This window comes from Alnus glutinosa, chromosome 5 (genome assembly GCF_958979055.1).
Source record: "Alnus glutinosa chromosome 5, dhAlnGlut1.1, whole genome shotgun sequence".
NCBI lineage: Eukaryota > Viridiplantae > Streptophyta > Magnoliopsida > Fagales > Betulaceae > Alnus > Alnus glutinosa.
Window position 1 is genome coordinate 32,656,057 of NC_084890.1, and position 26,354 is coordinate 32,682,410.

The following is a 26,354-nucleotide window of genomic DNA, read 5'->3' on the forward strand; positions in this document are numbered from 1 at the left end:
TTTTTATTTTTATTTTTATTTTCTTTATTTTTTATTTATTTATGGACTGTAATAATAATAATAAAAAAATGGCGCTACGAAGATCCTGCAAAGCAAGCAAGTTGGCCACCTGAGAAGGCGCTGTAAATTTTCTTTTCCCTTTTACTTTTTTTGTATAGTTGATTTCTTTCATTTTTATTTCTTTTCATTTTACTTTTATTTCTAACAGCAACTAACATTTTGATGTTTGTGTCTATGAGAAATGTTGCTGTTAAGTTTTTGTTGACAGGTGTTTTGGTGATTAAGTTTGGGGGACGCCTTGACCTTTCACACCTCGATGTTTCCGTATTTCTGGTAATGTATTTCTACACTACACATTGCGGACAATGTGTAATTCAAGTTTGGGGGTATGGAAAAACACTCTGTCTATTTGTTTGTTTGTTTATTTCATTTGTTTGTTTGTTTAAATTTTCTGTTTGTTTAAGTTTCCATTTGTGTGTTTATTTAATTTTTCTAATTGTTTTAAGTTATTTTTAGTTGTCTTTTTGTTCTTAAAATGTTTTAATTAAAAAAAAAAAAAATTATGTTGTCAAGTTTGAGTTAAGCCATAGCTGTGGTTTGCATTTCATCGGCTTGCTTAAGTTTTTGAACACATCATGTCTTTAGGAATCTGAGTCTTTTGACTTATTTTTGGGCTAGTAAGATTTCACTTGAGTTGAACTATCACGAGCACGTTAGCATGTAATTTGTGGGGTATGAATTTGTGCTTAATTGTGTATTTTGAGAGTTGTTGGATGACTTATTGATAAATAACCTTGGCTTGCAAGATATATATATATTTTTAAAAAAAAAAAAAAAAAAAAAAAAAAAAAAAAAAGATCATTTTTGAGTTTTTCACTGAGTAACCGGGCCTCTTGCCTCACTAAGCATTGAGTGTTCGCGTCAAAAGGTGAGAATTTCAATTTGGTTAATTGTATGGCTAGTTTGGCTTCGTAGCCTTTTTGACTTGAGTAAATAAGCCCTTAGGGATGTTTCTACATCTAGTGCCCTAAGACCATTTGGTTTGGGAGCCACTGGCCCAACACTTGTTACATGGGTCAATTAGAAAGCTTAAGGGAGCCGAGCATTGCACAGCCAACATATTAAAAAAAAAAACAAAAAAACAAAAAAACAAAAAAAAAAAAAACAAAAAACAAAAAAATATATATATAAATAAAATAAAATAATTTGCATATCTTGCCTTGGTTGTTTCATTTGATAGGGATTCCAATGATTTTTGAAGTACTTATCTTGAGATTAAAATGAAACCTCATAATTGCATGTTGATTTCACTCTACACTTTTGAGGAAATGTGATGTCTTAACTGTCCATTTATGAGTGATTTGATAATTGGATCCCCTGTTGATGTTTATGATGGGGTTTGTCTTTTTAAGCATGCCAATGACGTATGAACCATGGTCTGGGTAAAACTTTTTCTCGTTGACAGCATAATGTTTGAATGTTTGTGGGTATCATTTCTGGCAAACCCTCACGAGACTTCACTCGTCCACTAGGGAGTCCTAGGGGTTTAAAAGGCTTGTTGCATATGCTAAATGCAATCGTGTCTCCCACGAAAGAGGATTTATGTTTCATGCTTTGATTTTGTTTTTCATTTTGTTTTGCTAAGGGACTAGCAAAATGTAAGTTTGGGGGTATTTGATGAGTACCAAATATTGTGTATTTGGACCCCTTAATTTACATTAGTTAAACCTTTAGCTTTGTTATTTTCTAATGCTTTGGTTAGTTTTAGTGTTTTTATATTTTGTAGGACAATAAGAGAGAAATGATACAATTCAAGCAAAATACAAGGAAATTCGGATGCAGCAGACCAGTACATTTAGACTGATCATAACAGGACCAAAAGATATCCTTTTTGGGAGTTTCTTAGGTCTAAATTGAAGTTCAAGATGTCAACTTTCCAACGCAACAAGTTTCAGCCAATTTGGAGATGCGTGGAAAAAGATATGGCTGTTTGAATTTCAGTCGTCGGATCATCCCGAAAATCCGGAACCATCACTCTTATTATTTTTCTTTTGCTTCATCCCTTGTCTCCCCAAAGCTAGAGCCAATACACGTTTTTCTCCACATTCTCAGCCACTTAATCACTTTTTTTTCCACTCAACATCATTCCATAAAACACTCACCACTCATTCCATAAAACACTCACCACTCATTCCATAAAACATTCACCACTCATCTCTCCACTCATACACCCACTCACCCATTCCACACAAACCACTTGACTATAAAAGGAGACCAAGGCTGAAAATCAAGGAAGAGAGGAGGCATGAGCCTCTTTGTACATAACTTCTTGCTTCTCTTCTTCTTGTAGCTTATTTCTTTCCTTTTGAAACTCTTTGATTTTTATGCTTTTTTAATATTTTAAGTTGTAGTTATTTTATCATGTGTAGCTAATATTTTCGTTTGGGGTTGAGGATGAAACCTCACCATTGAAGAGAAACCGAGTTTTTGTGCTTGTTCATGCTATTTGAGTTTATGGATTTGATTTCTCATTGCTCTACTTCGGTTTTCTTGAAATGATGTTTTGATATCTCTTGTGGTTTCCGGATACAAGTGATGATGTGGAATAAGTTTCATTAAATCGGTTGCTTGGTTTTTCATCTATCAAAACATTGGACATTCATTGTGCGCCGTTTGACTAATACATTGTTTTATCGGTTAGAATGAAGATATCCATTGTGATTGAATGATACATTGGATGTTTGGATTTCAATTGGTACTCTTTGTGATTTGTGCTATGAACGGAATCATAGGATGATCTAAATGAATTTTGAAGCAATGTAGAGCATACCTAAGATTTATAAGTGACAACCTTGAATAAGTGTGATGAGCATGAGATTAGGTTGATATGATTTGGTGAGTGTGAATTCCAAAACCCTAAACCCCTTTATTTTCGTTATTTTCGTTTATACTTTCTTTTAACAAAAACCATAAATTTGGAACTAGGTTAAAATAGGATTAGTTTGAATAGAGATTAATTTTCGCAACACAATTCCCTGTGGGATCGACCTCGCACTTGCACATACACTATATTGCAAAAGATTCGTGCGCTTGCGAGTATTATAATTTGCACATCACCAGTCATTCCTGATAGTGAGACTCAGGATGACAGATTCCCGCTGTCACAGCGGGGGGGGATGCCTATGCCGGCTATGCGGTCGGGACAGCTGTCGGCACCGGCTGGGGGCCAGGGCCCGGGACCTGGGGAGAGCCAGATGCATGTTTATGGACAGAGCCAGTTGCCGCTTCCTGGGGAGAGTCAGGACCCAGATGTGGGGGAGAGCCAGCTGCCCCGCGAGGGGGATGATGTGATGTTGGGGCTTGATCAGTTAGCACATGATGTCCCCCAGGATATGCCTTCGGATGACGATCATGATGATGAGCATCACCCAGAAGATCAGGCAGGCGAGGAGCATGCTGGTGACCCAGCGACCGAGCACATAGCGTTCGACCAGATTCGGCTGATGGGTAAGTACATTTGTATACATCATTATAAACTAATTAATTTAGTAAGTTCGTATAATATTTAAATTGAATTTTTAATTTATTGATATAATTAAGTTATTTAGTGTTAATATATTAACGTTTTATATTTATTGACTAGGGTATAACCCAGACGGGAGCATATATTTTGAGGTGATTAAGGACCCTGAGAGAAATTGGGTGCTCCCGAGGGGTAAGAAAGTTGTGTTGCAGTACAATGCTGCAACACAACCAGTGGGACGAGCATGCAATCGTTATAGACGGGCTGCAGGCAAGCTGTTACGGAGCGGGTCTCATATTCACTTGCGGGACAAATGGGGAAAGGTAGATAAACAGGTTAAGCAGGCTATGTGGGATGCCATAATGGTAAGTGTATGAAACTAATATATGTATTTTGTGAAATTAAAGTTAAGATGATTTTTTCTTTATTGAACTGCTAAAATTAATCAGTAGATTGAATGTGCAGCAAGAATTTTATGTACCCGTATCCGTCGACCAGCGCCTGGCACAGAATGAATTCTGGGGTGATATGGGCCGTAAGCACCGTTCGTGGAAGTCGAAGTTGAGGACCCAGCTAAATATTCGAGATGGTGACACGCCATTGACAATACGTGCGAGAATGCCAGAGACGTTTTTTGATAAGTATGACCGAACGGATGTGGAGGACGTACTGCACGAGTGGTGCACAAAAGTAAATGTGGTACGTAGGTCTTTGAATGTATTACTATAATGTTGTGTTTTTTTAATAAACAGTTCATTCAATCATAACACATAAGTAATTAAAAGTATCAATTCTGACATTTTTTTTGGGAATGTTCAATGTAAAGGAGAGGTCTGAACGAATGAAGCGGCTGCGGGAGCAGCAAGACATCCCCCATAGTCTGGGGTCCAAAAGTTATGCCAGATTTAATCACGATGAGGTATGGAACAATATGTAAAAACCCTAATTCTTATTTGTGCGTAATTGTTCTTTCTTAACGTTAAATTATATATCCAATGTTTGTTATATATTTATACTGTATGGCGACAGGCATCTATATCTGGCACGCCCCCCACTCGCGCCGAGTCGTTTGTGAAGACGCACACAAGGAAAGACGGCACTTACCTGAACGAGCGGACACGGGACCTATGCATATGCTACTGTTATAGGTTATCGATTATTATTAGTTATGCGTGTGATAAAGTATTTATTAATTACCATTGTTTTGTATGTTGACGACGTACAGGAGCGGATGACACAGAGTTTGTCCACTGATCCTGCTGCCTCGGACCCCGTCTCATCAGATACGGTGCGTTGGGCACCTGGCGACGCGTACGAGCAAGCGATTGGGCGACCCGAGTATGCGGGTAGGGTTCGGCAGGTTGGGCCGAACGTTACTCCTGTTCGCGGGACTTGTTTCTCGTATAGGGGCCGCACACGGGGGGGACCGGCCAAGGGCACGTCTCAGGATTGGGCTGCTCACAAAATTGCGGAGTTGGAGGGCATAGTGCGGGCCGAGAGAGAGCGGGCTGACAGCATGGAGCAGCGCATACGACAGATTGATGATATGGAGCAGCGCATGCGACATTTTGATGCTATGGAGCAGCGCATGCGACATTTTGAGGCCTTCATGTCCTCTACAGGATTATCGTTCGTATGTCTTGGAGCTCAGCAGTCTTCACCTGCACACGTCGGTAGTACGTCATCTGTTAGTAGTGCGCCTGCAGGTATGGTTCATATTATGTATACACTTAGGTTTATTTTTAATTTGTTCTCATTACTTGTTTAAATTTGCATATAATATTATGTAGGTTAATTATTTTTAGTACTTGCAGGTAATGCGACAACTGTTGGTCCGTTGTCGCCTTCTGGACAATTGCTGAGCCAACAATCCCCTCTCGGGACTCCTTCGCCCGTTACACCATCTCTTGCGGGACAATCGACAGTTGGTGAGCTCACGCCCGGGACTGCACCTCGTGATCCGCAGAGACGTCCTCCAGATTTGTAGATATTTTGTGTATTTTTTTTTTTTTTAGTACCGAATAACTTTATTAAATTAAGAATCTCAAATTTGTTGATATTGTTGTGTAAGTAGTTATATATAGTAATGAATATATTTATTAGTACATGGTATTCGAATTTTTAAAAAAAGTTGTTTTGATTAATTTGTGCAATTTGATTTTGTGATATTTTTGGATAAAATAAATTTGGAGAATTTTAGTAAAATATATATATATATATATATATATAAAAGAATATTTATATAAAATATATAAATATATTTTAAATAAAAAGAAATTAAAAAATAGAATATATATATATATATATATATATATATATATATATATATATATATATATATATATATATATATATATATAAAATATACTGCGGCCAACATCTGGCCGCGTGTATTATTATACACGCGGCCAGATGGCCGCGCGTATTAATGTACACGCTGCAAATTGGCCGCGTGTATTAAAATACACGCTGCCAAATGTGCAATTAGCATTGCCCAGATCCACCGCGTGTATCTACGCGGCTAATTACACGCGGCGAACTATTTGCCACGTGTACAGTTACTGTACACGCGGTGAACTGCATGTGGCGATTTACAATTTTTTTTGTAGTGTATGTTCAAAGTTGTTCCTTGGCAAAAGAAGGTCAAGTTGGAGAGAAGTTGAGGCAAATGGACAACGGAGCTTTCTTTATTAATTAATATGCATCATTATGTAATGTTATAAGTTTTTGTTGTTGCTGTATAATAATATATATACAATCTTCCTATGCAGAGGTTTTATATATAGGTAAAATTTTAACAAAGCCTCTTGAACTAATTAATAGTCGATTTTAAAATAGCTCACTGAATTTTTAAGTGTGCTGATATGATCCATTAAATTATCAAAGTGTGTAAAAAAATGCCATTTTTTTTTATTATATTCCTATAATACGCTTATTCTTTGAAAAATTAAAATAAAATAAAAAATAAAAAATAAAACAAAAAATTAAAGAAATTAAAAAAGAACTATTAATATAAAACTAAAAAGTTAAATAAATTAAAAACTTAGAACAATTTTAATTAAAAAAACAAAAAAAAAAACAAAAGGGTGGCTTGGTTGGGGGAGGCTTGTGAGCTAGCCACTAGAGGTGGGGCCGTGGTTTGGGCCACCCCTAGTAGTGTCTCTAGGTTGGCGTGCACCATCACCAGCCCATGGAGGCGACTGCGGGCTACCCCCGACCACCTCTAGAGGCCACCTTGATCGACCACTTGGGGTGGCTTGAAGGTCACCCCACCCACTTCTCGAGGTCGTTTCACTTACAAAAACGACTTTAAATTTAAATTTAGTGTCGTTTGGGGAACCAAACAACATTAATTATATATATATATATATATATATATATATATATATATATATATATATATTTGGAAAAATAAAACCCTTCTTTCCCCCTTATTCCTCCCACCTTCTCATTCTTGTTTTTTTTTTTTGGCACAACTCAAAAGAGATCCAGAGAGATTCAGTTCGAGAGAGAAGAAGGGGAAAAAAAAAAAGGGTTTTTGGCCATGGGTTCTATTGGATAAAATTCAAAGCTTCCCTTTGCATTTTCTTGATACCCATTGTTGATAGAGCACGAAAATCATGTGATTGATTTAGGTTTTAGGTTAAAATGTGAATGTTTAAATTCATTATGCTTGAAATTAGCTTTCCTACATAATTAATGTTCGGGGTTTTTATTGTTTCATGGATTTTAAACTTTTTTTTAACCCATCCACATAATTCCCGTGTACCCAGGGCAGAAAGTGCGCTACGCTCCAGACTCCATTGAAATTTTTGTAATTTTTTTTTAATTATTTTATTCATATTGGAGTTGTTTTGCAGCTAATGTTGGAGTTGTTTTACTGTTCAAATGTCTCAAAATTAGTTTTTTTTTTCCTTTCTTTTTTCTTTGTTTGGGTTTTTTTTTTTTTTTTTTTTTTTTTTTTTTTTTTTTTTTTTTTTTTTTTGTAATCAAAGATGATTTATTTCCAGTCCTAGACCGTGGAACATCTCCCTATAGGAACGCGAACGGTCCAGCTCATCAGCTCGCCAAGCTGGCTATTACCAATGTTATATCTCAAATTTGGGTTGATTACCATCCTGAATGTATTGCATCAATTGTACTTGCAGAGCAAGTTTCCTTTTTATTAATAAGATTGAGATGATTTTTTTTTTAAAAAAATAAAAATATATGAAAAGAAGAGATGATTCTTACACACTCATGATCAATGATTACTACTGTGTTAAGACTTTTTATGGTTTATTACTTGATTATATGGTGTTTCCCAATACCCATTTGTTACCACATTTCATTACATTAATTTGCGTGTAGACGACTCCAAGCGTTGAGTCTATGCATCGAGATAAACTTTCAATTCCCAAGCGGACGGCTTCTTTATTTCCAAAGTAGATTTGTCTTTTGGCTTCATTGAGAATGAATCAAGAGAGCAGTGGATAAGTCGCATCAAAACATTAAAATAAAATATGAGTTATATATGTAAGCTTTATTGATTATCACTTGCAAGCAAATTGACACAATGAGGTCCTACGTAGAATTTAACAAGCAATTTGCATGAAGATGACTTGAAGGGACGAGGAATCTTGGTATTGAGATAAAGATTCCAAACCCATGTTTAGGTTTGCCTTTTTTGGATTTATTCTTAGTCAGTCAAGAAAAACTTGGCTACATGATTATTGACATTAATTAGGGACTCATGCATGTGGAATTTAACAAGCAATTTGTTGGATTTATAGCAAATGTTAAATCTTCTTTATTTCTCGGGTTCTACTTTTCTTGGATTTATTTTAAGTCAGTCAAGAAAGTAGCCGGATATCTTCATGAAAAGTCCTCGATCACTGCTTTCATTATTGATCACAACCTCATATAAAATATATGGAAAAAATACACATAGCTCTCTCAAACTACCATTTCATTATCAGTGTACTCCTCAAACTACCAATTATGTTAATGTTCACTCCTTAAATTACTAAAAAATGTCAATGTTCCTCTAATAACAAAAATACCCTTCATAAAATTATTAAAATAAAATAAAAACTAAAAAAATTATTAAAAAAATATAAAATAACAAAAAATTGATAATAAAAATTAAAAATTAAAAATGAAAAATTGTTTTTTGTTTTTTGTTTTTTTTTTTCTCGTTTGTTTATTTATTTATTTTTAAAAAAAAAAATCTTTATTTTTTGTTTTTTTAATTTTTTCGATTTTAATAAAAAATATTTTTTTTTTGTTTTTTTTATTTTTATTTTTTCTTTTTTAGTATTAGTTTTTTTTTTTTGAATTTATAAGGACATTTTTGTCTTATTTAAAAAAAAAATTAGGGTTATTTTTGTCTTTTTGTTGGCATTAGGGTGGACATTGACATTTTCTAGTAGTTTGAGGAGGAACATTGACACAATTGGTAGTTTGTGGGGTACATTAACAATTGAGTTGTAGTTTAAGAGGGATATGTGTACTTTTTCAAAAATATAAACATGATTAATAGCTCTTAGAATTATTGACTTAACATGTTTAGATATAATTTTATCTTGAAAGCTGAAACTCAACCATTTAATCGATAACAATTAATGTAAAATCACATATATTTATTAAGGCTTGGGCTTGAACGATTTTCGAATTGGCCGGGTGATTTTAAAAAATATAAGTTGAAAGCACTGTTGTTATTGAAATCGTTGCTTGGTTACTGTAAAGGTGGAAGCATTCGAACGTTTAAAAATAAAAAATAAAATAAAATAAAGGGCGGATTGTAAATCTCTTCTCTCTCTCTCTCTCTCTCATAATTTTGTATTTTTCTACTTGATATCAAAAGTTTCTAAACTGATGAGAAGTCCAATTTTTTTTTTTTAAAGAGATTCACATAAGTATACCCACAGTATTTTTTTAATAGGTGGAATTGTTAAAATAAATAAATAAATAAATAAATCTGCCAAATATTTAAAAAATTCTTGACATATTTACAAATTTGAATGGAAACAATACGTCTGTCGCATATATAGACTGTGATTGCATGAATGAGTAATGCTAAATCTCCTCAATTTTTTTTTTTTTTAATAAAAACTGATAAATACTGTCACATTAACCCAAACTTAAATAAAATAAAAGAATAATATATAGCATTAATCTTGCATGACTATCAAATTAAAGGAATCAATCAACAAACATTATATTTGATCTTCTGATCACACGCGTGTCATCTTTATGTACACTTGTGATTGATTATCACTTGCAAATATATATGAGGGGACCATGTGGAATTTAACTGGCCACCAATTTGCACATTGAAGACTCCAAGTGTACGTGGTTCTTTGCATTCACACAAACTTCTAAATCCAATGTGCACGGCACAAAGGTAACAATCATCTTTGCATTGACATAAAATTCCGAACCCAAAGTGGACGGAACAACTTCTTTATTTCGTTCTTATTATTATTATCATTATTATTTATACTCTCCATCAGTTAGTCATGTCATGAATGGATACTTGGAAAGTTCTTAATTAGCATATAAGGATTCTCTCAATTTGAAATGGATCTATTTTATAGTCATGATTAAAAGCTGATGCATTTAACGTTGTATATAATTTTACATTAAAAAAAAAAAAAAAAAAAACTTGTAAAAATTGAAGAAGGGGTTGAACCAATCCTATCCTCTTCTCTTTTTTTTCTTTTTTTTTCTTCTTCATTTTTTTTTAATAAAAAAAAAAAAATCTTATTTTTAGGGATGTAATTGAGATTTTCAGACTTGTTGTATTAAAAAATCAGAAGTCTCTCGTGGACAGAACAGGGAAAAACCTGCGAAGCAGATTAGAAAAATTAAGAATCAAGGGGGAGTGAATTGATGTCGGCCCAAAACTCACCGGAAAGGATATTTGCAAGTGAAATCTAGTGAGCCCCACCATCGCGTGGTTCACATGTAAAAGGGACCCACAGATAATGACGAAATTGCACCATCGCCAGCCCATGGAGGCAATTGCGGGCCACCCCCGACCACCTCTAGAGGCCACCTTGATCGACCACTTGGGGTGGCTTGAAGGTCACCCCCACCCACTTCGAGAGGTCGTTTCACTTACAAAAACGACTTTAAATTTAAATTTAGTGGCGTTTGGGGAACCAAACAACATTAATTATTTTTTTTTTTTAGAAAAATAAAACCCTTCTTTCCCCCTTATTCCTCCCACCTTCTCATTCTTGTTTTTTTTTTGCACAACTCAAAAGAGATCCACAGAGATTCAGTTCGAGAGAGAAGAAGGAAAAAAAAAAAAAAAAAAAAAGGTTTTTGGCCATGAGTTGTATTAGATAAAATTCAAAGCTTCACTTTGCATTTTCTTGATACCCATTGTTGATAGAGCACGAAAATCATGTGATTGATTTAGGTTTTAGGTTAAAATGTGAATGTTTAAATTCATTATGCTTGAAATTAGCTTTCTTACATAATTAATATTCTGGGTTTTAATTGTTCCATGGATTTTAAACTTTTTTTTAACCCATCCACATAATTCCCGTGTACCCAGCGCAGAAAGTGCGCTGCGCTCCAGACTCCATTGAAATTTTTGTAATTTTTTTTTTAATTATTTTATCCACATTGGAGTTGTTTTGCAGCTAATGTTGGAGTTGTTTTACTGTTTAAACGTCTCAAAATTAGTTTTTTTTTTTTTCCTTTTTTTTTTTTTGGTAATCAGAGATGATTTATTTCCAGTCCTAGACCGTGGAACATCTCCCTATAGGAATGCGAACGGTCCGACTCATCAGCTCGTCAAGCTGGCTATTACTCATGTTATATCTCAAGTTTGGGTTGATTACTATCCTGAATGTATTGCATCAATTGTAATTGCAGAGCAAGGTTCCTTTTTATTTATAAGATTGAGATGATTTTTTTAAAAAAAAAAAAAAAAAATATGAAGATAAGAGATGATTCTTACACACTCATGATCAATGATTACTATTGTGTTAAGACTTTTTATGGTTTATTACTTGATTATATGGTGTTTCCCAATACCCATTTGTTACCACGTTTCATTACATTAATTTGCGTGTAGATGACTCCAAGCGTTGAGTCTATGCATCGAGATAAACTTTCAATTCCCAAGCGGACGGCTGCTTTATTTCCAAAGTAGATTTTTCTTTTGGCTTCATTGTGAATGAATCAAGAGATCGGTGGATAAGTCACATCAAAACATTAAAATAAAATATGAGTTATATATGTAAGCTTTATCGATTATCACTTGCAAACAAATTGACACAATGAGGTCCTACGTAGAATTTAACAAGCAATTTGCATGAAGATGACTTGAAGGGAGGAGGAGTCTTGGTATTGAGATAAAGATTCCAAACCCATATTGTAGGTCACCTTCATTTGTCATGGTCTACCTTTTTTTGGATTTATTCTTAGTCGTCGGTCAAGAAAAACTTAGCTACATGATAAACCTAGGATTATCACTCGGAAATTATTGACATTAGGGACCCATGTATGTGGAATTTAAAAAGCAATTTGTTGGATTTATGGCAAATATTGTTAAATCTTCTTTATTCCTCAGGGTCTACTTTTCTTGGATTTATTTAGGTCAATCAAGAAAGTGGCCGGATATCTTCATGAAAAGTCCTCGATCACTGCTTTCATTATCGATCACAACCTCATATAAAATATAAACATGATTACTCTTAGAATTATTGACTAATTAACATGTTTAGATATAACTTTATCTTGAAAGCTGAAACTCAACCATTTAATCGATAACAATTAATGTAACATCACATATATTTATTTAAGCTTGGGCTTGAATGATTTTCGAACTAGCCGGGTGATTTTAAAAAATATAAGTTGAAAGCACTATTGTTATTGAAATCTTTGCTTGATTGTTGTAAAGGTGGAAGCATTCGAACGTTTTAAAAAATAAAAAATAAAAGAAAAAGAAAAACAATTTATAAAATAAAGGGCGGATTGTAAATCTCTTCTCTCTCTCTCTCTTACACTCTCTCTCATAATTTTGTATCTCTCTACTTGATATTCAAAAGTTTCTAAAATGATGAGAAGTCCCAATTTTTTTTTTTTTATTTATTTTTTTTTTATTGAGATTCACATATATAAGTAAACCCACAGTATTGTTTTAATAGGTGGAATTGTAAAAAAAAAAAAAAAAAAAAAAACACCAAATCTGCCAAATATTTAAAATATTCTTCACATATTTACAAATTTGAATGGAAACAATATGTCACATATATAGACTATGATTGCATGAATGAGTAATGCTAAATCTCCTCAATTTTATTTTATTTTATTTTATTTTTTTATTTTTATATAAGTACCGATGAATACTGTCACATTAATCCGAAGTTAAATAAAATAAATAAAAAATAGTATATAGCATTAATCTTGCATGACTATCAATGGAATCAATCAACAAACATTATATTAGATCTTCTCACGTGTTCAAGACTTATAGTCATCTTTATGTACACTTGTGATTGATTATGATCACTTGCACATATATATGAGGGGACCGTGTGGAATTCAACCGGCCAGCAATTTGCACATTGAAGACTCCAAGAAAGTGTGGTTCTTTGCATTCACACAAACTTCTAAATCCAATGTGCACGGCAGGACGGCACAAAGGTAACAATCATCTTTGCATTGAGATAAAATTTCAAACCCAAAGTGGACGGAACAACTTCTTTATTTCTTTATTATTATTTTTGATACTCTCAATCAGTTAGTCAAGTCATGAGTTGATACTTGGGAAGTTCTCAGCGGATAAGATTTTCTCAATTTCAAATGAATGATATGAATAATATTTATTTTATGGTCATAACTTTAAAGTCGGTACATCTAACGGTGTGTATAATATGCAAAACATGCTCTTTATTTGAAATAGAGTACATCCTAGTCTTTTTTTGAGTCCATCAAAAAAAAAAAAAAGTCATAAATACAAATTTTTATAGAACGCATTAAGGCATTGACTTATTATTCATATTTAATACAATTTAAAAATAATAATTAACATTTTTGAGGGAATAACATATTTCTATTTGATCATTCATAATAAAGGCGTATAATTCGATATCATTTTGTGAAGTTATCCCTAATTATAAGTACAATTTTTTTTTCTTTTCAAAATACATATAACATCGAGTACTTATATATTATTTTTTCTGAGTACATTTTAAGAAAAAAAAAATGTACAACAGAAAATTCTAATGGAGGACTGAGATTGAAATTTTCTGAAAAATGGATACCCTAAATCAGGCCAATAACGAAGAATCCACGAATTACAAGATGTTAATACTAACAAAATATTTGCAATCGTCACACTCTTGAATTACAACAAGTGACACACTTGTCTACTTCTCTCCCAGAACCTCTGGAGAGTTCTACTTCTTAATCTCCATAACCGAAACTCCAGTTGGCTTCAATTCACTACAAAAAAATGGGCATTTATAGACGATTCTTTTTTCAAAACTGTCTGTAAAAGATTTTCGGTTATGAAACTCTCTGTAAAAAATTTATTATGGATGGTTTGATTAAACTGTCCATAAAATTCCAGATGGTTTTAACTAAACCGCCTGGAAATTTACATTTCTAGATTGTTTTTACAAAACCATCCATAAAATTTTAGTAAAAGTAACCGTCTGGAATTTTTTTTCCCAGTACTCCATGTCATCAATTCGCGTGATGCCCCCAGATTTCACCACATCCATCTGATTTTTTTCCCAGCCAAAATCACAACCATTCGTGAAACCAAAAAAAAAAAATCATTTATTTCGCCAAATTAGGCCTTTTTCAGTAATGTCATGGAAAATAAATGAGGACAAAAAATGACAAGTGGCATTGGTAATATGGGAATATTTTACCAAATTGAGCATTTTTCAAAGGTTTTAGTAGTTTGGATGGCCAGAGTCCAAGCGTTGATAGGTCAAGGGGGTTATCCGTAGAATGACTGGTAGTTTAGGGGGGAAATTGTATTTTTCCATTAAAAAAACAATTTTTTTATTATTATTTTTTTTAAAAAAAAAAAGGAAAAATGCACCATTAGAGCATCCTGATTGATCGAACTCTATCATGATTAATCTGTCTAATGCAATATGGTTGATCGGATGTTTGATTGATTGAAGTAATACACTTGGATCAATCGATCATACTAGTACACTAGGATCGATCTGACGTTCGATCGAACCTTCACTATGTCGAATTTGATCGATCGAACTCTACCACCATTTATCGAATTAATGTATTAGGATCGATCGGATGTGTCGCCGTTAATTTGATCGATCGAACTCTATCACGATTGGTCAGACTAATGAATTAGGATTAATCTAATGTTAGATCCATCGAAGAATGCATTAGGATCGATCGGATTTTCTATCAATCATATTATCCTATAATGATTGATCAGACTAGTAAATTATGATCAATTATACATTCGATCCATCGAAGCAATGCATTAGGATCAATCGGATATTCTATCGATCATATTATCCTATCATGATTGATCAAACTAGTACATTGATCGATCAGACGTTCAATCGAACCTTCCCTATCTCAAATTTGATCGATCGATCAAACTCTATCAAGATTAATCCAATTAATGCACTAGGATCGATCTGATGTTAGATTCATCAAAGTAATGCACTAAGATTGATCCGATCTTCTATCGATCATATTATCCTATCATGATTGATTGAACCTTCACTATGTCAAATTTGATCGATCGAAATCTATCATGATTGATCAGACTACTGCACTAGGATCGATCGAAGTAATGCACTAGGGTCAATTGGATCCTCTATCGATCATATTATCATACTAGGATCGATCGGACTAGTACAATAAAAGTAATGTACTTGCAGAGTAAGGTTCTTTTTTATTGAGTAAGGTTCCTTTTTATTTGTAAGATTAAGATGATTTTATTTTTTATTTTTTTAAAAAAAGAAGATAAGAGATGATGATTCATACACACTCATGATCAATGATTACTATTGTGTTAAGACTTTTTATGGTTTATTACTTGATTATATGGTGTTTCCCAATACCCATTTGTTACCACATTTCATTACATTAATTTGCGTGTAGATGACTCCAAGCATTGAGTCTATGCATCGAGATAAACTTTCGATTCCCAAGCGGACGGCTTCTTTATTTCCAAAGTAGATTTTTCTTTTGGCTTCATTGTGAATGAATCAAGAGATCGGTGGATAAGTCACATCAAAACATTAAAATAAAATATGAGTTATATATGTAAGCTTTATTGATTATCACTTGCAAACAAATTGACACAATGAGGTCCTACGTAGAATTTAACAGGCAATTTGCATGAAGATGACTTGAAGGGAGGAGGAGTCTTGGTATTGAGATAAAGATTCCAAACCCATATTGTAGGTCACCTTCATTTGTCATGGTCTACCTTTTTTTGGATTTATTTTTAGTCGTCAGTCAAGAAAAACTTAGCTACATGATAAACTTAGAATTATCACTCGGAAATTATTGACATTAGGGACCCATGCATGTGGAATTTAAAAAGCAATTTGTTGGATTTATAGCAAATATTGTTAAATCTTCTTTATTTCTCAGGGTCTACTTTTCTTGGATTTATTTTAGGTCAGTCAAGAAAGTGGCCGGATATCTTCATGAAAAGTCCTCGATCACTGCTTTCATTATCGATCACAACCTCATATAAAATATAAACATAATTACTCTTAGAATTATTGACTTAACATGTTCAGATATAATTTTATCTTTAAAGCTAGCTGAAACTCAACCATTTAATCGGTAACAATTAATGTAACATCACATATATTTATTTAGGCTTGGGCTTTAATGATTTTCGAACTGCATGGCCGAGTGATTTTAAAAAATATAAGTTGAAAGCACTATTGTTATTGAAATCGTTGCTTGATTGCTGTAAAGGCGGAAGCATTCGAACGTTTTGAAAAAAAAAAAAAAAACCAAAAAAAAGAAAAGAAAAGAAAAATTATAAAATAAAGGGCATTCAAACAAACTTCTAATCCATTGTGCATTGTGCACGGCAGGTATCAATCATCTTTGCATTGACATAAAATTCCAAACCCAAAGTGGACGGAACATTCATCTTCTTTATTTCTTTATTATTATTATTATTTATACTCTCCATCAGTTAGTCAAGTCATGAGTGGATACTTGGAAAGTTCTTAATTAGCATATAAGGATTCTCTCAATTTCAGATGAGTGATATATATTTATTTTAGGATCATAATTTTAAAGTTGATACATCTATCTGTGTGCATAATATACAAAACATTCTCTTTATTTGAAATAGAGAGCATCTTAGTCCTTTTTTGAGTCCCTCCAAAATAAATAAATAAATAAAAACATAAATACATATTTATAACTGTTATAACTAAATAAAATCTGGTCGTCACAGTTATAACTGTTATGATTAGAAAAAAAAAAGGAAGATAATAGTTATGACTGTTAATATATGTATTAGTATTATAATGTGCACCTCATCAACATGATTTTCTATCTAATTTATCAGGTGTATGATTTTCTATATATCTTTAACTGGTATATATACTAAAAAAAAAAGAAAAAGAAAATGGCATTTCTAAACGTTTTAATCTTTAGTACAATACCATGCATAATCTTTTTGCCAAACACATAGTTTTTAATTAACAAAGACTCGATGGATGTGTGGATTCTTTGCACCAATTTCTTGGCAAGTGATAACCAATTAATTAATTGCTGTCATTTTCCTGTCTCTTGTGATTCTTACGACGTGCAATTTGGGTATGGACGACTCCAAGCGTGGAGTCTTTTTAATATTGAGATAAACTTCCAAACTCATACTTGAATTTATCAACGAATTGAATCATCTTACGTACTGGAAGAATTCTAAAAAAGAAAAAAAGAAAAATAGAAATTTAGACAAATTAAAATCACTATATTAATTAAAATCACTATATTAATTAAAATCACTATATGTGAAATTTAACTGGCAAATTTAATTTGCATCTTGAAGACTCCAAGTCATGTGGTTCTTCAAATTGCGAATCAGACTCCAAGTCAATCTTTAATTCTTGACTTCTTTTATTTAACCTTCAAATTGCATTGACATAAAATTCCAAACCCAAAGTGGACGGAACATCCATCTTCTTTACTTCTTTTTGTACACTTGATTGTATTACATCTTGCAACGTACGTGTTCAACACTTAATTGTAGCATCAGCCGCCCATGTGGAATTTGCATCTCCAAACATTCCAAAAGTGCACGTGGTTCCCTGCATTCACACAAACTTTAATTTAAAGCCTAAAGTGGATTTATTGTTAGTCGGTCCCTATTGCATTTTTGTTTCTTGGACAAAATAATGACAGTTGGCTAGCTATAGCTAGCAAAGTTGGACTGGTCCCCTGCTTCTAATCTAATAAGTTGACGATGAAGCTACTACCCTCTCTTATCGGTACCAATAAATACTTGAACCCCCCCGCCTTGTCTAGGCATCCCATACATTTTGATTTCTTTACTATTTTCATTCCCAAAATGATTAGCACCCACTTATTTATGTCCACTGTTCATCTCCTCCTGATTTTTTTCTTCTCTTTCTTTGGAACTGCATCCTATCTACGAGTTATTCAACCTGTTTCATGCACTAAAAACCCTATTTTCAAATGCTCTGAAATGGAGACAAAAGCCCTTCTTAGCTTCAAAGAAGGTCTCACAGATCCATCGGGTCGTCTCTCGTCTTGGGTTGGTGAGGATTGCTGCAACTGGACAGGCGTTGGCTGTGACAATTCCAGAGGTCATGTCGTCAAGCTGGACCTCAGAAACTCATTACCGGTAATTGAATTCGGATATAGGGTGATAAAATTCGGATATGGGGTGATTGAATTCGAATATGGGGTGATTGAATTCGAATATGAGGATTACCTTGATGAAAAATTAAAAGCTTACGAGAAGTCGTGCTTGGGGGGTAAGATAAGTCCTTCATTACTCAATTTAAAGCATTTGAGTTACTTGGACCTAAGCCTCAATAATTTTAGTGGAAACACTGTTCCAAAGTTTTTGGGTTCCCTTGAGAGTTTGATGTATCTTAATCTCTCTTTCTCATTCTTTTCGGGAGTTGTTCCTCCCCAACTTGGGAATCTCTCAAGACTACAATATCTGGACCTCACCTCATATTCATCTTCAAACATCATCAACTATTTCATTTCCTTTCCACCATGGGGATTGGAAGTCAAAAGCCTGCAGTGGTTGGTTGGTTTTCCTTCTCTTAGGTACCTTAATTTGGGATATGTAAATCTTGAGAAAGTACCCGATTGGCTTCATTCAGTTAATATGCTCCCTTCCTTGGTGGAGTTGCACCTAGTTGAATGTGGACTCGCTAGTCTTCCTCACTCTGTTTCCTCCAACAACTTGACATTGCTTTCAGTCCTTGATCTCTCTCTCAACAATTTTAACTCCTCCATACCTCACTGGTTCTCAAATGTGAGTGGGCTTTCAACAATAAATCTTGCAAACAGTTTGCTTAGAGGTGCTATTCCAGATGGTATGGGACATCTAGCCAACTTGCGCAGCTTGGCATTAGCTGACAACATTCTAATTGGAAAGATACCGAACTCATTTTCAAACCTTTGCAACTTGCAAACATTAGATCTGTATTCCACCAACATAAGTGGGGAGGTAGTTGAGTTTTTGGATGGCTTGTCTCAATGTTCCAATAATAGCCTTGAATATCTAGATTTGAGCTTTAATAGGTTTCTTGGGGGGAACTTGCCCTATTCGTTGGGAGGTCTCAAGAAGTTGAAAACTATTTACCTCATTGAAACCTCCGTTGGGGGTTCAATTCCAGATTCTATTGGAAACTTGACGTCATTGCAAACACTTGACCTCTATGGAAGCTCTGTTGGGGGTTCAATTCCAGATTCTATTGGAAACTTGAGGTCATTGCAAACACTTGACCTCTCTGGAAGCTCTGTTGGGGGTTCAATTCCAGATTCTATTGGAAACTTGACGTCATTGCAAACACTTCACCTCTTTGGAAGCTTTGTTGGGGGTTCTGGAAGCTCTGTTGGGGGTTCAATTCCAGATTCTATTGGAAACTTGAGGTCATTGCAAACACTTGACCTCTCTGGAAGCTCTGTTGGGGGTTCAATTCCAGATTCTATTGGAAACTTGAGGTCATTGCAAACACTTGACCTCTCTGGAAGCTCTGTTGGGGGTTCAATTCCAGATTCTATTGGAAACTTGAGGTCATTGCAAACACTTGACCTCTCTAGAAGCTCTGTTGGGGGTTCAATTCCAGATTCTATTGGAAACTTGAGGTCATTGCAAACACTTGACCTCTCTGAAAGCTCTGTTGGGGGTTCAATTCTAGATTCTATTGGAAATTTGAGGTCATTGCAAACACTTGACCTCTCATATAATCAAATGAACGGAGCCATTCCAGAAAGCGTCGGGAAACTGTCAATGCTTGTTACATTGAGGCTTTCTGGGAATTCTTGGGAAGGTTCCCTAACTGAAGCTCATTTTCAGAATCTCACCAGATTAAAATCTCTTGACTTGAGTGCAGAGCTTTCTGCAAACTATACATTGGTTTTTGATGTCAAACATGACTGGGTTCCTCTTTTTAAGCTAAGAGAAATTTATTTAAGTGACATGAAGATCGGCCCAAAGTTTCCAGCATGGCTACAAACACAAAATAAACTCATCACGATTCTGCTCGACAATGTTGGCATTTCGGACACCATTCCGCATGGCCTTTGGAAGTCCTGCCCAAACGTCACTTCTTGGAGTCTATCCGGTAATAAGCTGCGCGGGCAGGTACCATACTTTCAATTTCACCCTTCGGCAGATAGTTTTGATTTGAGTTCCAACAACTTAGAGGGTCCACTTCCTCTTTTTCGTAGTAATCTATCTGAAATATCTCTTCAAAACAATATGTTTTCTGGACCTATTCCTGAAAACATAAGTGAACTATTGCCCAAGTTATCTTGGTTGGACCTTTCTTCAAATTCAATTACTGGTAGAATTCCCCACTCTATTGGAATGCTTAAGGGATTGATAGGTCTTGTTTTGAGAAATAATTCCCTATCCATGAAACTCCCCCCTCATTGGAAGGATTTACGGAAGTTAGTGGTGTTGAACTTGGCAGAGAACAATATGTCTGGCAGTGTTCCAAGTTCAATGCAATATTTGAAATCACTACGGGAAATATCATTGAGCCAAAATCATCTTGAAGGAGAGCTTCCTTTTTTCTTTAGAAACTATAAATACTTGCTAGTGCTTGATCTTGGAGGAAACAAGTTCTCTGGAAAACTTCCGGCATGGATAGGAGAAAGTTTGTCATCTTTATTGAGGTTAAGCCTACGGTCCAACTTGTTTCATGGGAACATACCACCTCAATTATGTCTACTTTTAAGTCTTCAGATCCTAGACCTTGCACATAATGATTTTTCAGGAGCAATCCCTCAATGTTTAGGAAACTTCAGTGATGATCAATATAGTCGTTTTTATAACTATAGTGATCAGGAAATGCTGCTAGTTTCTAAAGGAAGAGAATATCTATATGGTGGGTCTAGTATTCGTCATTTCCTTTCCATAGACTTGTCGAATAATAACTTATCTGGAGAAATACCTGATAATGTAACAAGCAGCTCAAAATTGGTCAACTTAAATTTATCAATGAACCATATGTTTGGAAGAATTCCTGAAAATATTGGGAATTTACACATGTTAGAAACACTTGATCTGTCAATGAATGAACTTTCTGGTCCTATCCCTGAAAGCTTGTCTTCTTTGACCTTCTTAAGTCACTTGAATTTGTCATTCAACAACTTGTCTGGGAAAATTCCAAATGGATATCAACTCCAAACACTGAATGACTCTTCTATCTACGAAGGTAACTCTTTACTCTGTGGGCCTCCTCTTTCGACCAAATGTTCAGAAGATGAAACTAAACCTAGAGTAGCCAAGGAAAATGGAAGGGGAATTGAGTCAATCTCGTTCTACATTAGCATGGTAGCGGGGTTTATTGTCGGTTTTTGGGGAGTTTGTGGCACATTGATAATCAGAACATCATGGAGACATGCTTACTTTCGAAGCTTTGATAATTTGAAAGACAAGATTGCTGTGTTCGTCATGGTCAAAATTGTTCGCTTGCTCAGGAAGGTCAAATAGGAGTTGAGGGTATGGGCATTGAAGCTTTCCAGAATATAAAACATTTCTGCATTGTAAGTTTAATTTTCATGTTGCTGTAATAATAAATGCTCCAATATTTACTTGTTAAAGTTATATATATGGATGATTTTATAATTGTACGTATGTGAGACATTTTATCTTTATCTTTTATTGCATCCCATTTTTCAATAACCATTTGTCATCATATATCATTATGTTCTCATTCTGGATTTGAATGATGCTGCAACAAAATGGTGAGCAAAAGGTTGGCTAAAGAAGTTCTAACAAATGCACATCGATCTTGAATTCAAATTTTAATATCAAACCATGATTTTATATCCAAACTATGTAAAAGTCAATCCAAAATTTTAGGGATTAATTGCTTCCAATATGTATTGCATAACCAAGAAAACGGTTAATAGGTACTTATTAGAGAACTTTTACAACTAAAACAAAAGTGGATTTGAGCTACCAAAAAAAAAAAAAATCTCGAGTTATTGATCCTTTTAACACCAGAATCCAACACATTCCACCTATAGGCTTTAAAGAATGCATGCTTTGATTCCCAACAGCCATCTACACATATATTTGTCAAATGATGAACAGAAAATGCAGATCATCAAACTTGAAAGTTCTGACAAGCATTAGAGATAACATTGTTTCCACTTCAAACAATTACTCTTGATTCAATTGCAGATGGAGCAAAATCATGCATATTATTCACTAATAATTCACATACTCAACTTAATTCCATCCATTCTTACTAGATTTTGAACGCAAAAGCATTTCCATGTAAAATGCAATAATCACCAAAAAAATCAACTGAAGATAATTCCATAGAATAAGCAAAATACTTACCACAAAATGGCTGCGAGTAAATTGAGATCAATAGTATGAATTTTCCCATGCTGTGGTTAAATTACATAAATCCAAGTAGAACAAATGAAGGGGAAGAAATCAAAATAGAACGATTAACTGTAAGAATTCTCCTTTTCCACTTAATTTGCGTCTAAAAAATGTAGAGGTTAAATAGAATTCGAGCTGTATACATCACTTAATTTAAAGAGATTCACATAACTAAACCCACAAATATTTTTTAATCGGTGTAATTATAAAAATAAAAATAGAAAATCATATCTCTTAAATATTTCAAATACTTTACAAATTTGAATGGAAACAATAAATCCCATAGACTTATGATTTTATTTCATGAATATGATCACCTCAAGGAATCAATCAACAAACATTATATTAGTTAACTGGAAATTTGCATCATGAAGACTCCAAGTGTTGTTCTTATGCTCTGTTTGTTTCGATGTAAAATAATTTCCGCCAGTGAAACATTTTCGAATAAATCATTTTTTCAGAAAAAAATTTTAGCGTTTGACTTGCTTGAAAGAATTTCCAACGGCAAAAAATGGAATCCGACAACTACTACCGAAATTCGGCCATGTCCAGTAGCAGTTGATGGATTCCGACCAGTATAGATTCCGGCTACATCCGACCGGAATCTGGAATCTGGCCTAATACGGCTGGAGTCCGGTTGTATGGCCAGAATCTGGCCAGATCCGGTTGGTTTGCCAAATTCCAGCCAGACTCCGGCTGTATTAGCCGAAGTCATTCAAAATAATTGCCTAAGATGGTTACGGCTATAAAATAATTGAAATCCTCCTCAAATGGTTCTCATTCCAACAAAAGTCGCATTCTTAACATTGTTCATAAATGACAAAGTATACTGTTGTAGCATCTTGCTTTTAGTTAAAAAACAATAAGAACTTGAACTTCATAATATATATTCCTAATTCCTCCTGGTAAGGTAAGGGAAGAACTAGGGCTTCCCTAAGTTTTTACACTACTGTGTACTTGCTCCAACACTCTTTGGTAATTAAAAGTGTCATTTGAATAAAGGCACATATATCAGTATGTCCTCCAATCAACTAAAATTATCTCTACGTGGGTGGGAAAAAAATTCATCCATTGACATTTATAAATTCTGATAAAAGAAAAAAGATAGTTTACATTCATGTCACTCAACAACTTTCTGAACTTAAATCCCTTGGAAACAAAATCAGAATACAAAAAACACCTATCTTAGAAGTACCAAGATTGCCCACAGGCCACAAGAAGCCATTAATACAGTAGGAGAAAAATGTCAATTACCAAGTATCTGTTATGGAATCAAATATGGTGCTTCCTCCTAATGCCCTTACCACGGCGCTTGCCTTTACCCATCTTGAATTTCCTATTGGACTTCTTCCCTATTCCACCGGTAGGCTTTAAAGAATGCAAGTTTTGATTTTCATCAGCCATCTCCACATCTGTCAAATGATGAAGAGAAAATCCAAATCATCAAACTTGAAAGTGCTGACAGGCATTAGAGATACCGTTGTTTCCGGTCACTCTGAGTCAATTGCAGATGGAGCAAAATCATGCAGTATATTCACATACTTGAGTTCCATTCTTGCTATATTTTGAATGCAAAAGCATTTCCATGTAAAATACAATGATCACCAAGAAAATCAACTTATGATAATTCCACGAATAAGCAAAGTCAGCACAAAATGACTGCGAGTAAATTGAGATCAATATTATGAATCTGACCATGCTATTCTTAAATTACTTTAATCCAACTAAAAAAATGAAGGGCAGAAAATGAAAATAGCAAAATTAGTTTCAAAACAGAATCATAGCATATAACTGCAAGCACCTATTCTATGTTTAGTTGCCAAGAAAGCAGAAGCAAGAAAGCAATTAGAACAATTATTAGAAAATCAATGGCTCTGTTTGTTAAACTTCACGTTTTCTTTTCTCATAACAAAAATATTAACAAACAACCCATACACAAAACAATCCTCAAAACACAAAATAGAAGGTAGAATGGAGCAATCCAACATAGAAACTAGCATAGCACGGTTCCCTCAGTACAAAGCTTCCTTCTACTTTTTCTCCCCCTTTGCCTTTCCTGTATACTAAGGAATCAGAAGGGGTATCTCATCCGATCATTGTATAATAGTTGAAACATGTCGTTATGGTAGAACGTGAATAGTGGTGTTGATGTATTGGTGGGTAATGGGTTTTACATCATTAACCAAAATGGGCTACACACAAAATCGCCAAGTAGCATGAAAAAATCCAATTGCAAAAGGACAAAATTTTGAAAAACTGTAAACTACTACTCACAACACAATCAACAATTGGGAAATATTGAATACCAGACGAATCATTGAAATCCAGAAACAGGATAATAAGCGCAGAGAGAGAGAGAGAGAGAGGTTACCCATAGCGTTTGTAGTTGTAGTGGTATCGGTACTTGTAGAAGAGGGACGGGCGGGGAGCTTAGGGGCGGCGAGGGCAGCCTCCTGAGCAGCGAGCTTAGCGGCGTCTTTGTTGTCGTAGAAGGGCTCCACTATCTCTCTCCGAATCGCTCGAAGCCTCTTCTCTTTCTTCGACCTCATTGACTTCGCCATCGCTTCTTCTTCTTCAACCACCGCCTTCGCTTCTCTTTCGCTTTGTCTCCCGTAGGCGTTAGGGTTTATAAAATAAAAGAAAATCAATGGCTCTGTTATTTATCAAAAAAAGAAAATCAATGGCTCTGTTCGTTAAACTTCACATTTTCTGCTTTCATAACAAAAACATTAACAAACAATCCAAACACAAAACAATCCTTAAAACACAAAATAGATGGTAGAATGGAGGAATCCAACCAAGAAACTAGCAGAGCACGGTTCCCTCAGCACAAAGCTTCCTTCTTCTTTTTCTCCCTCTTTGCCTTTCCTGTATACTGAGGAATCAGAAGGGGTATCATCCGATCATTGTATAATAGCTGAAACATGTTGTTTTGGTAGAACATGAATAGTGGTGTTGATGTATTGGTGGGTGATGGGTTCTACATCATTAACCAAAATTACTCTGAAAATTCGTATTTAAAATCAGAAGTTGAAAATAGCCCAAATTCTGATCAAAACGTCACAGTTTTGATCGGAAAATGGGCTGAATGCGGCCTCATAGGTCCCAGAAGGAAAAACGTTGTTTCACCAGTATTGTGATCAATATTGGCCTTTAACTTCTTGTTATTTAATGGGGAAATGCTGGATGGGGACACTCATCCGTCCCCATCACCCATATATAATAAAAAAATAAATTTTTATTAAAAAAGTTGGCTTTGATGAGACATCAAAGCCAACTTTTTAATAAAAAATTATTTTTTTATAATAAAATGCTCACATGGGACGGATGAGCGTCCCCTGTGTAGTAAGTCTCTATTTAATGTATCCTATCGTTGGCATACGCTTCGGTTGCTCTTAAGTCTTAATAGTCACACGTACGTTTTACTTATGTGTTTTGGCAAATTGCGCTACTTCACATGATTTCAAATCAAACGGAAAGATTCATTTCATGGTCAGATGTATATGTCATTTATATTTTATCATACTATTTGAAAAAAAAAATTAAATTACTTAACACCGTCCATTTACATGTCATTAAATGCAAGAAAATAAAAAAAAATTATAATAAAATGACTACTCTTAATTTTAAGTAAAATGAAACAAAAATCTTATTTTTTAAATGAACAATCTCATTTAAATTTGAGAAAATTATACTATTAGTCTTTGTGGTTGGCCTAAATTACAAATCACTCTTCGTGGAATCAAA

The 26,354-nt window shown here is 34.4% G+C and overlaps 3 protein-coding genes across 4 annotated transcripts in view; 2 read left to right on the forward strand and 1 right to left on the reverse strand.

The window, feature by feature from the left end:
• LOC133868799 (uncharacterized) overlaps positions 1–25,722 on the reverse strand; it is a 53,934-nt gene extending 28,212 nt beyond the window's left edge. The window contains exons 1-3 of one of the 2 annotated variants that reach the window (XM_062305810.1): positions 25,406–25,661; positions 24,979–25,260; positions 23,660–24,019 (exon numbers count right to left, since the gene is read on the reverse strand). In XM_062305810.1, coding sequence (XP_062161794.1) covers positions 23,880–24,019; positions 24,979–25,168 — 330 coding nt within the window. In that variant the 5' untranslated portion in view covers positions 25,169–25,260; positions 25,406–25,661 and the 3' untranslated portion in view covers positions 23,660–23,879. Of the gene's footprint in view, positions 1–23,659; positions 24,020–24,978 lie in introns of those variants that run through there. The other variant, XM_062305811.1, reaches the window with a different exon arrangement.
• LOC133868142 (uncharacterized) lies at positions 3,183–7,951 on the forward strand. Its single transcript, XM_062304961.1, has 7 exons — positions 3,183–3,507; positions 3,644–3,888; positions 3,989–4,222; positions 4,350–4,442; positions 4,553–4,671; positions 7,562–7,676; positions 7,874–7,951. The coding sequence occupies exons 1-7, from the start codon at positions 3,183–3,185 to the stop codon at positions 7,949–7,951; spliced, it is 1,209 nt and encodes a 402-aa protein (XP_062160945.1).
• On the forward strand, positions 18,014–21,701 carry LOC133868144 (receptor-like protein EIX1). Its single transcript, XM_062304962.1, has one exon. It carries the CDS (start codon positions 18,066–18,068, stop codon positions 21,699–21,701), a length of 3,636 nt encoding a protein of 1,211 aa, XP_062160946.1. The 5' UTR covers positions 18,014–18,065.
• Positions 25,723–26,354: the final 632 nt, after the last annotated feature.